The 16,116-nt window shown below is 37.9% G+C and overlaps 1 protein-coding gene across 2 annotated transcripts in view; it reads right to left on the bottom strand.

Moving 5' to 3' along the window:
• Positions 1-16,116, bottom strand: part of LOC134799094 (unc-112-related protein-like) — an 82,623-nt gene that overhangs the window by 17,130 nt on the left and 49,377 nt on the right. For both annotated transcript variants that reach the window (XR_010145332.1, XM_063771485.1), the window contains exons 2-3: positions 3,598-3,829; positions 886-1,115 (exon numbers count right to left, since the gene is read on the bottom strand). Coding sequence is in view for 1 of the 2 variants with exons in the window: in XM_063771485.1 (XP_063627555.1) it covers positions 886-1,115; positions 3,598-3,829 (462 nt within the window). In the remaining variant the exon portion in view is untranslated. The remainder of the gene's footprint in view (positions 1-885; positions 1,116-3,597; positions 3,830-16,116) is intronic.

Here is a 16,116-nt window from a genome sequence, read left to right as displayed (position 1 = left end):
AGAAGAACGTTTAAAAATAAACTCGGCGATTTTTCTTGGATTAGAAATTGGGCATAGCTTCATCGAGTGGTTAAAAATGACCGAAACGGACGATGATATTAGGAGTGAAATGGTGAAAACTAAATGGATTAAGTAAATATAGATAGATCTTTTGTTTACAGAAGATTGAATACTTTGTGCCTGTTTGGCAATATTCAATCTCTTTCTATTCCTCAGGGCAAAAGCGCAATGATAAGCGCAGAGATTTAAACAACCAACGTAACTCGGACCCTCCTTTTACAAAGCGGCCAACTAAGTACTTATGAAACTAATAGCTGTACACTCAATGCGTGTTGTTACAAAGGTAATACTGAAGAAACGTCAGGTCAACGGTACCCCAGACAGACAAACACGTATGAGGAATATTATAATTAAGTAAAGGCAGCGAAAGTGATCTAGATCCAGGATCATAGCAAGTGGAAATCCGTGCCCCTCCCTCCGTTCCTACCTCCCCATACCCACCCGTCCATTCATAGTTACATAAGTAAGACTTGTATGAATAAGTTTTTGGCAAAAAATTCATTTTTGGTACAAACTTTTATCGCCGACTGTACTTTTCTTAAGACAGACAACTAATACTCATCGAGACAATTCTAAAAACCCCTAACACAATTAGGTTGCGTTGTTTCATCACAGAGTTCTTATGGCCACCTCCTGTCTCCATAATCAGATCAGCTCGATGGTACCATAATATTGCATTGTCATCCGATTTATACATGCATGCAAAATTTCAGCTCAATCGGAAACCGGGAAGTGGATCAAATCAAATTTAACTTGCAAGATTTGATTACAGACAGACAACGGTCAGGTGAAAGTAAATAAAAGCTTGTAAAAAGAGATCCTTACCGATGCTACCGGTGTAGCTGACTGTGACCTCGGCGGTGGAGGCGTGGCTGGACACCCGTTAGACCTGTCCAAGCTGTTGGACGATCCTCTGGTGGCGGCGATGAACGTGTTCGTATCCGGAGGTGCCGACGGCCGGAGCCGCTTCGCCTCTTTCAAGTTCTGGTAGTTCTGTTTGAGGTGGGACTGCTCCAGTGGATAGCAGAGGGACAGTTCTTCTGGGTGCCGGATACCTGGAAAGATTTGTTGATGATTATTTTATGTCACAGGCAGTGGCGTAGCTAGGGGGGGGCGGCGGGGGCGGCCCGCCCCGGGTGTCACCCATTTGGGGGGTGACACCCGACCGTGAACATCAGTAGTGCCATCTATAAAAATTCGTAAAACTGTGGCAGATTGCACAACCGCCATTAAGGAAATAATATACAACATGCCCACGAGGAACCCGAGAGATTTTGACAGAATATTCCTGATCATATTTAAAGACTAAAATGTCCTATAAACTGTTTTGGAATTCGCCTAGTTTCATAGTCCAGTAGCACCAGCATAGCAATGTACAAATTGCAGAACATTCCCAAAAAGCGGAAACGTTCTCGAGAATGTTCTCAGAACATGGAAATTATTGTTCCGCCATCTTGGATTTTTTCCAAAAAAACTTTTTTTTGACATAGGAATCTAGAGGCCTCTATCTCCCGCCATGCCAAATCTCAGCGCGCTCGCACCAACTTGAAAAAAATTAAAATAAAAGTCGGCCATTTTTTTTTTAATGCATTTTGTTTTGTCTCGGGGCCCTCTATGACATTTGGGCTGTAACCGCGAAAATCGAAGTTCGCAAATTGCGGGGATTTTTCTCTGTCACTCTAATTACGCCTTCATTGGAGTAAAAGAGAAAGATCCCCGCAATTTGCGAATTTCGATTTTCGCGGTAGCCGCTTTGGTCGAGCACCCCCCACCTATCACGCACCGTTTAAAAGTTGCCATACAAAATAAAAGTGGCCAGTTTTCCCGCAATTGTAGCATTTTTCCAAAAAAACAATTTTGACAGGTTTGATAGGGGATCCCGAGATTCCGTGGCCAAAATTTCAGCGCGCTAGTGCAAACTTGAAAAAATTTAAAAAAAAAGTCGGCTATATTGAAAAAAAACATGGCGGCGTCAATATGACCGTTTGGCCGGGCCGTCATACATTTTTCTGACCGGAAGCGGTAGACCAAAAGTCGGAATTTTCTGGGGGTAAGGATACTACACCTAAACTATCGTGAATATTCATGGTATAAACTACGATAAATAAATAAATTCTCGTTCTCGAGAACATTCTCAGAAGTTACCGAGAAATTCTCATGTGGAAAGTTTCGCAACTTTGGAATTTTTTTTTTAAATTATGTGATTATTTCTGTAATTGACAAAAAAAAACTTAAAATTATTTTTGGGTGACAGTTTTACAAATTATAGCATTTACATTTTATGTACAAAAAATCGAAAAACGAGAAATTCTCATGTGGAAAGTTTCGCAAATTTGGAAAGTTTTTTTTTAATTGTGATTATTTCTGTAATTGACAAAAAAAAGTAAAAATTATTTTTGGGTGTCAGTTTTATTAACATTTTTTTTTTTCATTTTACATTTTATGTACAAAAAATCGAAAAACAATTTTATTTTGGCGAAATTGACGTAAACTCTTTTAGTATTTTTTCCTTATTTTGGCCTCAGAAATGCATGGTTAAAATCTCTCGGGGTTCCTGGTATGTAACAATAATATGTTGGTGCCTCGTAGGTTTTTTTATTCAGAAAGTTTTTTTTAATTATATGATTATTTCTGTAATTGAGAAGCTGTGTCACTATTTCTAATTGGGTGACTCTGGACTATTTGAAATTCATTGTGAAATGGGATTTTACAGAATCTCTTTGAAATCGCGCACTTGGCAAAAAAAGTTTTTAATTTTTTTTTAACGTAAATTATTCGTATATCTTTCACGGGACAATGATGACTCGGACTTTTGGGAGGCGTGCGCGGAGCCCAGGCCAACATGTAGACCCTTATGACACTTATGAAATGTGGGTTACACCGAGCGGATGCTGTCCTTGCCCGTGTCATAGAACGCGCGCAGAGGCAACACCCGCCAGGGTGTGGACTATTGAGAGTTCATGGAATCTAAAATGAAAGCGATGGAGTAAATTGTGAGCTATGGAATATTAAACGTAATTTTATAATTGTAAAATTTTAAACATATTTTACAATTTTGATTGAATTTTGGGGTGACACCCACAATTTCCGCCCCGGGTGCCACCCATGCTAGCTACGCCACTGGTCACAGGTGGCAATCAGCCTAGTGTTCGCCGTGCACAAGATGATCTGACTAAATCCGAATTATGAATCCTCACAACCCTGAACATCAAGTTGCACGTAGTTGCAAGACCAGAATAAATGCCGGGATAAGGTCAAAAAGAGCAATCAAGCTTCAATTGGGTGTAAAGTTGCTTAAAGTATATGAGATGGAGCTAGAGGATGGAGGAGAGGAGGACTTGGGTCTTAATCAGCACTCGTTATTGCTAATGAGAAGTTTATAGTAATTCCAAATGAGTTATGATAAAAGGTTGATCACGGTTGATGTAGCAACAGATGCTACAGGAGCTCCTAAATTTTGGAGATGAGAGAGATGGAGAAGTATGGCAGATGGATTCTCAGTATAGGTAGATAAAAGGCTTTCTAATTGGTACTCACCAAGACTCTTGCAAAGTTGTACCACCGCGCTGAACGTGTCAATAGAGAAGTCTATCTTGCAGTCGATGTATCTCAAGTCCGGCAGTTGGATCCTCAACGGTTTGTGCATAGGTGTGAAGTGTAGACATGCGTCGGCGTGGACACCGCACTGGTCGAGGGTCTGGCGGGGTTTGGAGAGCCATTTGTTGCGGGTTGGCCACCAGAGGGCGTGGTCGGACCAGTCTTTCTTGAACTCTGGAAAGATGAAAAGAAAACGTTAGGTAAATGTGTAACTGGAATGATTCAGGATACTCGGTTTATTACATATTTGTCGTGTTTTCATTTAAATCTTTAGAGGAATTTATCGCTACATCTAGAGACAGAGCTAAGATAATGTTGGACGAATTTTAAGCTGCCTACATCGCAAATAGTAGTCCCGGGATCGTAACCCAGCGACAACTTTGCCCTGAGTGTTCTTTTTATCCAAAGCTAAGTGCATATTATTAACGTCTGGTACAAACTAAGATTATTTGTTCCCGGATTAAATTGTGTGTCCCAAAATAGTTATTTGTTCATTTAAATATTTGTATGAATCGAACCATGTTTACTGTCGATGATCAAGGTCTCACTGTATTTTATTACCGTTCAAAGCAGTTACAAGTTGTTACATAGTTAGTACTTATATCAATCAATTTACACATGTGAATGAAATCATATCCTGCTGAGTCAGTGCCTTAGTAAGCACATTATCGTTTATCCTAATCTAAAAATTTATATTTATACCGGTTTTATAATGCGAACCCGAAAGACTTGTTAGTCGCACTTCTATTAACGCTAAATCATCCACATTTATCTTTAAAATATTCTGAGTAGTTTTTGCATAAACAGCAACGATTATCATTGGAATATCCTTACAATTATCGTTCCTTACTAACTTTCTCGGTTATCATTAGTTGAATATAATAAAACGTGTCAATTGACGTAATATCCAACCAACAAATCGTCAAAACAATAAAAAAAGAACTTATCACAATAAGAAAAGCACGAAACTTCCATCCTTCTTCGCTAAGTCATCTCGCGATCACTAACCCCATGACGTCATACCATACGATGTAGCTAGTATATACTGATCCGTTATGAAGAGAGATTCCTGTTTTTTGCCCGAGGTCAAGTAACGCTGGTCGTCTCGGATACGCTCTTATGCTTAAAAGGTAATTTCTTGCTAAGTTATTATAGGCGGTTAAGACTTTTTGGTACGGGTAGGATAGTCGTGAGCTTCCGTTGGTTCATGACTCACGTGCCTTGAGGGTTTACTGTTTGTAGTGACATAAGGGCTTAAGAGGAAGTGAGATTGTGATTGTGTGAACATTTTCGATTTCGAATCGTGATTATTGTCTGTTTTCTTCTCTAAAATTGAAACTACTTTTTTTTTATATGATCAATTAAATAGGTATTGGATCTGAGGGATGCGACCGCCACGGCTGTCAAGTGTCAACACCGCTGCCTACTGGGCATCCATCGTATAAAAAAGGAACCTCGACACGAAAAGAAGAATACCTAAGTATTGAAAACTTACTATGTCGCTGTGTTTGTCTTTTCGAACTTTCAAAAGAATATTTAAGATTTATTCGGGTCTTAGAGCATTTAATAACTGGAGTCGCCTTTAAGAGCTTACCCCTCTGCCGAAAAACTTGCAAACTTGTGCAAACTTTTGTATGTACTGACATGGCTATTTGTACATTACGTACAAATCATGTAGAAATAGCAATACATTTGACGTCCCCTCCCCCGCAAAAATCGGCAGACTGTTTCGTACAGAAAATGACCGCCATGACGTCTCCAGTTACTAAATGCTCTAAGATTCGGGTAGTTCTGAATAATTCAGTGTGTCGGGTTATGGAATTATGTTCTATCTAAAGTTATGGAATATTGGACCGATTTTCGGACCGACCGCCACTATACATAGGACTTTCTGGCTTCAATAGACCAATCGAACGGTAACATCTAATTACTTACACCATCGTAGTATGACTCACCGGAAAAAATCTGACTCTGCAACTATTTTAGTTTTTATCTGCGACCGAAAGGTTTTTAACAAAATGACTAATGGTCAGCGAAAATAAAAGTACCTCTATGTTTTAACAAGTACGCTTACTGTTTTAAAATCTTGTTAGGGCCACTTGCGCCATCCAGGGTTAACCACTAACTCTCTGGGTTAACCGGTTAAACCCAGAGTTAGGCCCACTTGCACCATTCCGCTAACCGGGGGTTAATCGGTTAAACCTGGAATTACGATGGTTACCAGTACAACTTGACACTGGGTTAACGGTTTAACCGCTTAACCCCGGGTTAGTGAGATGGTGCAAGTGGCCCTTCCCAGAAATCCCAAGTAGCCCTAAAATCATGTCAACGCACTTGAAACGTGTGACACAGCCATAAAACATGTAAAAGTTTAATGGCTGCTGACATAGCCGTCATTCCTTGGCGACAAACAAACGGACATAAAATTGATGATGGTTAAAGTGACTAGCGTAGTGCAACGTTCATATTATCTTATAGAGATGGATGGGCAATTGGTCGCTGCGGCGCCTGCGGCAGATATGTTATAAAAGCAATGAAACTGGTTAATTTGCGTCATTTGCATGGAATATTTTATAGGTAGTGACGAAATGATGAATAATGAAATGGTTCTAGGATATCGATCATTTATTGCTTTATCAATTATTACTTTAAGTTCAGTTCTTTTTTAATTACTCAATGAGTTTGGATAATTCTATCGTGTGGCTACCACACAGAACATTTAGATTGTATGCATGCATCGAGCGTGTCACCAACACAACCCTTATTGCAAGTTGTACTATAACCAACATAATTACGCAGATGATTTCAATTTTCAATGTCATCATTCAGTCATTACTGCACTTGTGAAAACATCTTCGTCCCGTGACGTCATCGATTCGAGTTTCCTCAAGCGAGATGACTCACGGACAAAACGGAGCTTCAGTAATAATTCAGAGTACTTGTTACAAAATAATTTTACGGGATTTCGAACTTTAATGAAGTGAGATAAGTTTCAAAACGCATGAATGCGTATGTACAGATATTTGGGCAATACATATAAATCTGAAGCAAACGGGTATAAGGAGTCTAGCTGGTAAGTATAATAGGCTTGACATCTTTATATATTAAGATGCTGTAAGCAATTAGGTTTAGAAATAAAATTGAAACATTAGCTGAAAGTACAAAAGTTACTTATATTAATACATATAAGCCAACCCGTTAGCAATAGAATGGACGTACGAGTAAGTAAATTAAACGGCATGCACATAAAATGGCATTTAAAATCAACAATCGTTAATCATTGAATCGTTTTTGAGCCCAAGGAAATGAATACGCCGCCGTAGCCATATCGCTACATCTTTTATACCCAATGTAATTGTAAAAAGTATACGTTCAACATATAAGGTAAAAAGCGTTTAGATCTTCATGACAGCCACAACCCCATTTAAGTAATGATCAATATCTACCTAATCATCATTCAGGGTTAGTCTATTGGACATAAACAGACGAATGTGAACTCATAACACTAACTTCGTCTAGAATCCTTTCCACAAAAACAAACCAACATTTTACACACAAGCTCAAACGTATCTGAATAATGTATTCGTCATTACCTCAAACGACACCGTAGCGGTAACAATGTCCGCATTCCTTATTCGAAACGACGCCCTTTACGCACAAAAAACTTGTCACTTACGTCGTTTTACTTTTGAGACGGAGATCGGCGCTCGCGCACACTGACCATGTTTGTCTCGATACACGATAGACGCGTTTGGTCCGGCTGGCGCGGATTAAATAATGTAGTAGACAGATACGCCAGTACTGTTGTTATTGACGTAGCGCTGTGGAACGACGCCATACTTGTGGTGGAGATGAGAATTTTCTTTTTTTCTATCTAGGTATATGTTTTTTTGTATCTAAATCTTCTTTTGACGGTGTTGACAAAGAATTGCAAAACTTGGGAGGGATAGAAGTTTTCATGTCCAACCACAAGTATGGCGTCGTTACTACAATACAATTACCTATTAATGAAAAATGGGAGTGGATAATAAGTTTTTGGAACGAAATTCCTATATTTTTATTCGCTTTATTTTCAGCCGTCGCTTCTCCTCTAATAATTTGAATGTACTTATAATCTTTAATAAGTTACGATTGAATTTATAATTGCAGACGAACGAAAACGTTATTACTGTTATTAGCTTATATTAGTGCCCCTCCACTCGACTCTGTCATTTGCCTATTCCCCTCATTCCGTGTAGAATGCATCCAAGTCATCTCTTCCTGACCACCCTATCCCGTGGTGTCCCGTGGGTCCTAATCTCCCAATACTCGATATATGCATTGAGTCCTACTATGCGATAAAGATCGAATCGAAGCGCCAATAGTAAAAGGAACTTCGTTTCATTTAACTAGGTACAGTCGAAAGTTTTAACTTATGACCCATTTTGTACCTTGGCACAGTGACAATACGAGTAGTATGAGATGAGGTCTCTTAGCTACTTTCATATTGATTGTCACTGTGACAAGGTACGAAATGGGTGATAAATTAATACTTTCGACCGTACCTACCTCACTAGTCTTAAGACTCTCGTGACGTTTCTGTATCTGCTACAGTATTATTGAATCTGCGTCACCAGCTCAACAGAAAAACGTCCACAACTACATATGAGATGAGTAACCTACTACGTTCTGCCAGTAGTCCTATGTTCAGAGATTTTGCCACACGGATCACGTATGGCGGTTTCTTGTTCGGTTGACTCGAAAACTCCTTTGTTGGAATGGAAGCTTAGTTTTATCATGTAAATGAGAAAACGGGATGTGTTTACATTTAGAAGCGTGTTCCTAATAGTATTAGATAAGCTTGCACAAGAGTAGGTACGTTAACTTCTGGGTAGTTAAAGGCATCTTTTCAATCATATATTTATAACAAACATGATCAGAACGAACGAACAATACCTTTTCAAATATTTTTATGGTCTCAACTCTTATATTATAATACTTAATTAAAAATTCGAAATAAAATCAAGCTGTGGTTGATATACAACAAATTGTGTCAAAATATTTTCAATAATGTTAATATCCAGAGAGGAAAATGAGGACTACGTTTGTATGAAAAGGTGATTTCGCGCGGGTCCTTCACTTTTCGTCTTAGCCTCTACACTAGGTTTTGTTTTGACCCAATGGAGTCCTAGGGGTCACTATTATCCAGCCGAAAATTTTAATTGTCATTTCAACTCAAGCGGTTTAGCGACTTATCTTGACTTACATATTGACAGTACTCTTGTTTCATAATAAGACGCCGAAAGGTGTGATAATGTTTCAACATAATTGGACTCATTTTATCTATAAGCCCACAAGCTGTGTAAGCAGTGTTGTAATATTCCTATTCTGATCTCGATTTAGTTAGTTAACCAATGTTAGTTAAGATTCCGTACTGACGCGATCGCTTGGACAGATCTCCACGTCCACCACCAGCGTCAAGATAACCGAAAGTTGACTTAACACACAGTTCCATATTTACGAGATCCTTATGACTTTTAAGTATTTCCAAACGCCAACATCAAAGCTGTCATAAGTACAAAATTAGGTCCGGACGATTGAGTAATATAATAAATTATAATAATTAGAAGTAGCAGTGGGCCCCATTCGGACAGGTGGTAATACTATTAACTGTCTAAAATAACATTAAGTCACGGCTCAGATATCGACGGGATGCAAACGGGTGTAGACAACTGATTAAGTTGTTTTTTAAGATGGGTGGAGATGTGTGAGAGCCGACGCAGCGTGCGGAACGCGCGGTTAAGACGCGATAAGGCTGTATTTGTCTGTAATTCTTGTCGTGTTTTAAATTCAATGTTATTGCAGAAACATTGTAACAGATAAAAACCCAAGCCGGTCGGAAAATATTTAACTTAAATGCTTCAAACAATTGAACCGGCTTTTTAAAATTTCCTTTCTGCTCTAAAAATTGGTGTGGGTGGAAGTAAGATAGTAATTCAATGAAAATGTTAAAACAACCCATCGTGTACAGTATAATTATTGTTGGTAATTTTAATTTACTCAATAAGTGAAATAAAATGTATTAAAACAATTCGAATGTTGAAAACTAAATAGAAAGAAACTAAAAGGAAAAATGAGATATTCACAAACGAATACTATGGAGAAGTCCCGTAAATTAGAAACTAAGTAAACATAATAAACTATGAGTTGCTAGTTGTTACAATGTTGATAGATACGAGTATGTAGGTAGGTATAATCGTAAATGTATTGGACATACACATGCAACCTTTCCTGTCCGAGCGTTACGCTCGCCAGTCTATACTCAGCTTAACTGCAACGTCCAAGAAATCGACCGATTATCGTGTCGTACCAGGGTTACAAGTAGCAATTGTAGATAAAACTGTTTATTGTATAGCTCAAATATTTATAGAACTGATAAATCCATGTCATGAAATTTGTTTTAATATTAAACGTCTTCGATGTAGCATCGTTATAGTATCTGTTATAATTCAATGAATATATTAACTGGCTGTGTGTTCTGATTAATTATAAATGTAGGCCATCTGGTGGATTTATTGCTCGACCTGGCTCGCAAATTGATCTGCAGTTGCGCTCATCAAAACCTTTTCGAATGGGATGGAGTGATGCAAACTAAACGAAGATTTAAATTAATCAGATAATGTAACATCAAATGATTTCATTTTAGCTGAAAAAAATATTACTGAAGCTAGAAATATGCGTCGAGACATGATATGAAATGTAAGACTTAACAAATTAAAAGAAATGCGAAAAACAAGAAGCCCCACGCGAAATTCGGCACTATAACATAGTACTTAATCAAATCATCGTTAGAAAAGCATTGTTGCTAGAATATGTAACCGTCGAAAAAAAAAACAAATGTATCCCATCTCAGTAAAGACGTTTAAATAGTGCGAGGAGCTCAAACGAACCGTGATCGTAATAAATGACATTGCACACATCGTTGAGCGCGTCAATCAAAATCGTATACTCATCAACGGAACTGGAACATCATTACGTATGTTGACCCCATGCAAGGGAATTGGTTAAATTGTTTTTAGTGCTGCGGGACACGCAATGACCCAGTTCAAACCGAACCTAGAGCAACAGGAAACATTGAAGCTACAATGTCCCCTAAGATCGTAAATGATGTAATTGGGCCGTTAAGTTTTACCGATAACAGTCTTAAACTGACGATAAATCGGATCAATGTCAAACGCATACAGATTAAACGTTATTTACAACTTGTAAGAAACTTATACCGTCTACTAGAGCTGTCAGAATTCAGTTAGAGTTAAACTTTTTAACAGTACCTACTTAAAACTTAGAAAAGAAGATGCCCAAATCCTAATTTGCGTGTACAAATTCTGACAAACGAACGTATTAGCTTGGATTACGAGGTTAAAGACCAAAATTTAAAAACAAATAAATTGATATTTTGTAATACTTAGTAGTAAACATCACGTAGTCGCAGTTTGCCTATGGCCCGGCGAGTAGCAGAGTTTACATAAACAGTATGCATGGTAAATATAAAACAGGCAAGGTAATTAAACTAACCGTTATCTTTAGTAATAGTAAATAAATCTCCAAGAGGCGACTCGTAAAACAAACAGGGGCAAATAAGCAGACACGTTCAACTATCGCAATGTTTAGTTTAACAAGTTCTAGTTCTCCGCAATAATTTACTATCGTGTCATACTATTGTACTACGTACGTACGTAACATTAAATCAATATAAGTTATTGAAATGTAGAAAGGTATTCATCAGATAACCGCTATGATCTATGTAGGTCAATCAGTAGGAACAGTAGTGGATGAAAGGGCGTACCCTGCGGCATACCTTTGATCTCGCGTATACACAAGCCGAGATCCGCTTTCAGATTACGATAGCAACCATATTCATCTTACGCCTAATGATACGCTTGTTTGAAATGTTAGTCAGAATCTGAACCTTAAAAAGTTGTACATAAAGTTCATAGTTAACACGGTTGAAAGCTTTCTTCGGGTCCAAATCTGAAGTTGCTTCCGTTGTTTGTTTACTACAGACCGCTACTGTTGGTTAATGTATGAAGCGTGCGCCTCTGTTTGATGCATATTAATAGCAAGCCTGGTCTCCTGGGTAAACATGTGTTACATGTGTCGTGGTCGCAGGTGGTGTATTTTAAACTGCTGTTTTGACAATTATTACATCATAAATCAGGGACAGCAGGACTTGAGGTTTAATCGGAGGGTCATTAAATAAATTTCGGGTTAAACGACTTCTCGGAAACGTCAGATTATAATGGGTTTAATGGTGTCCGAGTCGTAAACTACGTGTTGCCATCACGTTCCATGGTAGGAAGATTTCAATGATAATAAATCACGAATGGCTTTAAATTATGCACTTAAGTGCCTCTGTAACCTACAATTCAGATACAGTTATACTCGTTCGTTAAAAGCATGAAATTTATCGTCAGTACGAAGCTTCGCTAAAAGTGCTGTCATCCAGATCCATTAATGATTTGATATCATTAGTGATCTGATAGATTAACCACGCCAATCAAAGCTCGATAAGCATTATTCTAATCTGTTCATGTCATGGTGGATGATTTTATCACAGCTGACGTGACATCTAAATTAATGACATAAGAACTAAGATAACGATTAGAGAATAAATAAGTGACTTGATTGAAACTTAATTAAAATGTAATACAACACAAACCATAAATGCAAACCATAATCAAAACTTATTATTTTAGTGTGGTTAAGGTAAGACTGTGTATGTAGATATAGTGTTTTATTTAAAAAGGTTACGATTTAAACGTTTTCTAATTACGCTTTTGTCCACGCTTTTGAACGCTAAATACACTGCGATCATTAAAATTTGACAGACACTCGGTGAAACATATATATATTAGTTATAGTGGTAGTGGTAATATACCAAGTGTTAAAACAGGAACAAAACATAGGTAGTAGGTTAGAGAACATATAAAACAAAAATAGTAATTGAAAGAAACTGGCAAATTTATACACGGTCATATAATAGGCCAGCCGTTGCATATTATTTAACAGTGATGAGTATCAAGTAGTGACACAAGCGTAGCGGCGTAGGCGCACGCGACGCCCACCGCTTCCGTCGCCCGCGCAACACCTGATCGAAATGAGCCGATGTTAGGCAATCGCTGGCTGAGCAAATTATACCGCAAATAATAAAGTTAGTTAGAAATAATAGGGTTCAAAGGAATGATTCTGCAGAAGTGCAATAAAATCGAGAGCTGTAGGACATAAAACTCCTGACTGGCTTAAAAATATCAATGCAGAGCCAAAACTACTGAATGTAGAAAATAGTTTTTTTTCATAAGAGGTTAGTTGTAACGTAACCAACCACTAAGAAGGGATTTGCAACATTCAACCTCTAAGGGGGTTAGAAAATTCCTCGTGAAAGTAGGTATCGCAAGCATCAGCGATTTAGTATGTTGTATGTATATACAAAATCTATACGAAAAATCGTGAACTGCACATCTACTAGGTATAGAACAAATTGAATGCAGCTATAGGACATTTATAAAATTATCTGCAGAGTTACATCTGGTCAAGACGCAATAGCTGCAAAAGCGAAATGATGCCACCGCTGACAAATTTAGAACGGAAAATAGATTAAAAGAGGTTGTAAATTACAATTAGTTCAATTTAGGAATGAGTCAGTGGCGCTAAATGTGAAAGCGATAAAGTCGATAGTAAAAATAGACGGAAGAGCTAAATCGAAATTCTTGAATGCATTGCCTGTTGGGATCAGATTTCAAAGAGTTTCCTTTGGTTGCCTTCACAACAACAATCACTCCACTTCATCATTGGACCTTCTCGAGACTGTGGACACAGTGGTGTGGTTTGAAACCTTGGTGCTAGTTTTTGAGATTCATTAATGCATTGTAATGTGGCTAAATTAAACAATAAATCTCTGTTTTATTCTGTCATCATAATGATCGAAAAACTGATCGAGGTATACATAGATATCCACCCGGCACTCACTGTACCCAAAAAACATAATGCAGACTGTTCAGCGTTCAACCAATGACAACTCCCGCTCTTGTTTATTAAGTGTCATACAGTTAACCTATAAAACTATGAATTGATTTCCTATTGACATATCTATCAGACACAATTAATTGATTCTAAAGTAATATAACATCGTACAGTACAAATTGTACATAGGACTTTACTACAGTGGCAAATATGTAGCTTCCTGCCTTCATAATGGCAGGAGTAATCAATCCGGTTCGAAGAAAGGCTTGATTGATTGTCGAAACAACCGACGTGGGTGTACACAAAGCCAGAGTTAAAATTTAATGCGTTCCATTTTACTATTCTTGTTCTAATGCGTTTGTTTCGTCACCGTCTGTAACGGTTCTCGTAAATGCGTCTACGAGTATTTGGACGATCGTCTTGCGGTTTTATATTTTCCTTATTGAAAATATATTTAGCACAACGGGTTGAATTCCACTTTTTAGACCTTGGTAGTGCATCGTCCAATGAAAACAATATAATATAGCTAACACAATTCGACACAAATTCGATTCTTAATGAGCATCATTTATCTAAAACACTTAAATATTGACCTTTCAAATAGCGAAGGCTAGACGTGACTACAGATAAAAAAGGACATATTTCATTTCACACTGTCTCTCTATTTTGACAATGATATCAGTAATAATTTAAAGACGTAAATACCAAAGTACTCAACGTACCTATCTCATAATTCAATGTTAAAGTATCCTTTTAAATTAAATGTACTGCTAATCTGCAATCAAACAATTCATCAGGCTCAACATTGCCAATAGTATTTATATAAAGGCCAGCAAGACTTAATTTATGACGTCTAGTATTAAGCTATTGTGCATTCATATGTGGTATTGCTATTATAATTAGGTGTTACTTAACTCGGCAAACAAGGCACATGCGAGGTACGTCAATCATCCTCATTATATTGAAATCACGTGGCGGTTATAGCTGCAACATTATATTTAATATTACTCATTGTTTTTAGATAAGCCCTTAGTCACCAGCTTCCACTATGATCCATTGCGTCAATGATCATTAATATAGCCAATATATTCCTTATAAGGCAATAAGCTGCGTGTTCCGTCATGAAGGCTAACATGTCTATTTATACGGTAGCTTACGTGCTTCGTTAGGGACATTAAGGAAATAAATAAACCTATCGTCAAATGATGCAATTGGAATTCCTCTGTCGGCAGCTGCTTCAAATAGTTTGAGATCAAAGAATTCGGGACACGTTGACAAGCGTTCATAAATGAATTAGAATTGGAACTAGTCGGACGGTAAATTCAAATCGGCTAATACAATTAGGTGCGGCAGTGCTCCATCTGGAGCCGATGTTACTGGGGAATTCGGAAATAAACGTGGGTTTGGCGGTATTTAGAGCGTAGGCGACAATAATATTGGTAGAAATATGCACAGTCTGACAGTTTCGATCGCACAAGTAGTCCGCCGCGAGATAAACATGATATTGGTAAAGCAGTAAATGACAAATAGGAGAGCGACAGCAATAAAATGCAACACAATCAACCGGTAATCATGGTACAAATAAATTTAACTTATCTCAGAACGCATCGAAGTAACGATCAAAGGAAATACGAGTTTAAATTGATGCCGTTTGGGTTGAAAAACGTTCCGGCACGCTTTGATATGATCGTACTACTTATCCGAGACGGTGTATAAATATGGAGTTTTATGGCAGTGACTTCAAGACCGATTGTCCACTGAATGCCGTTTGCGAAGGTTGTGCGACGACGTAGCGGTGCAGATACAACTTTATACAGCGACTGCGATCGGTTTAATCGGTGCTAGCGGCCTATTTCGACTACGGGTTATGCGATCCGGTTCGGCCCACGATCATTCCAATTACGATCATGCCAAATTGATCAATAAATTGAACGGCAAAGTGGAATGGTTTGTAGCTTTAGCAGAATTCGATAACGTAGTTTAACGCTTTATCGAAGTTTGTATTGAAATACAGTTGCATTAAAGTGATTATGAAATTATATAATAACAATGATTTTACTAAAACAAAAGAACACGTGTAGAATGTTGAAATTGTTGAAAGGCCAGGAATTATTTTAGTCACTCGTTACGCTAACAAGTCATCTGAAATAACAGGAAGTTTGTCATTATGGTAGCTTTGCATACCTTTGAACTGCCGAAACGACCCTCAGGCTTCGTAACACTAACGTGTAACGCAAACACGAAATGTAAACATTAAAGCGATGTTAGGAAACGTTACGATGTCAACGCGTATACGCCATCTGTGCAAATGTCCGTATATTTTAGAACTAGGTTTCAATGATGAATATACCAATAGTTTCATATAGCTGCAGAAACTGTCTGTCATTGTCTTGACAAGCGTGTTCACGGGTTTTTAAATTAGAATATAATTTTAGGTCAAAATCTTCAGTAGTATCTCTA

The sequence above is a fragment of the Cydia splendana genome, chromosome 18, assembly GCF_910591565.1.
Source record: "Cydia splendana chromosome 18, ilCydSple1.2, whole genome shotgun sequence".
NCBI classification, from domain to species: domain Eukaryota; kingdom Metazoa; phylum Arthropoda; class Insecta; order Lepidoptera; family Tortricidae; genus Cydia; species Cydia splendana.
Note: the sequence above shows the minus strand (reverse complement) of the source record. Positions and strands in the feature narration are given on the sequence as shown.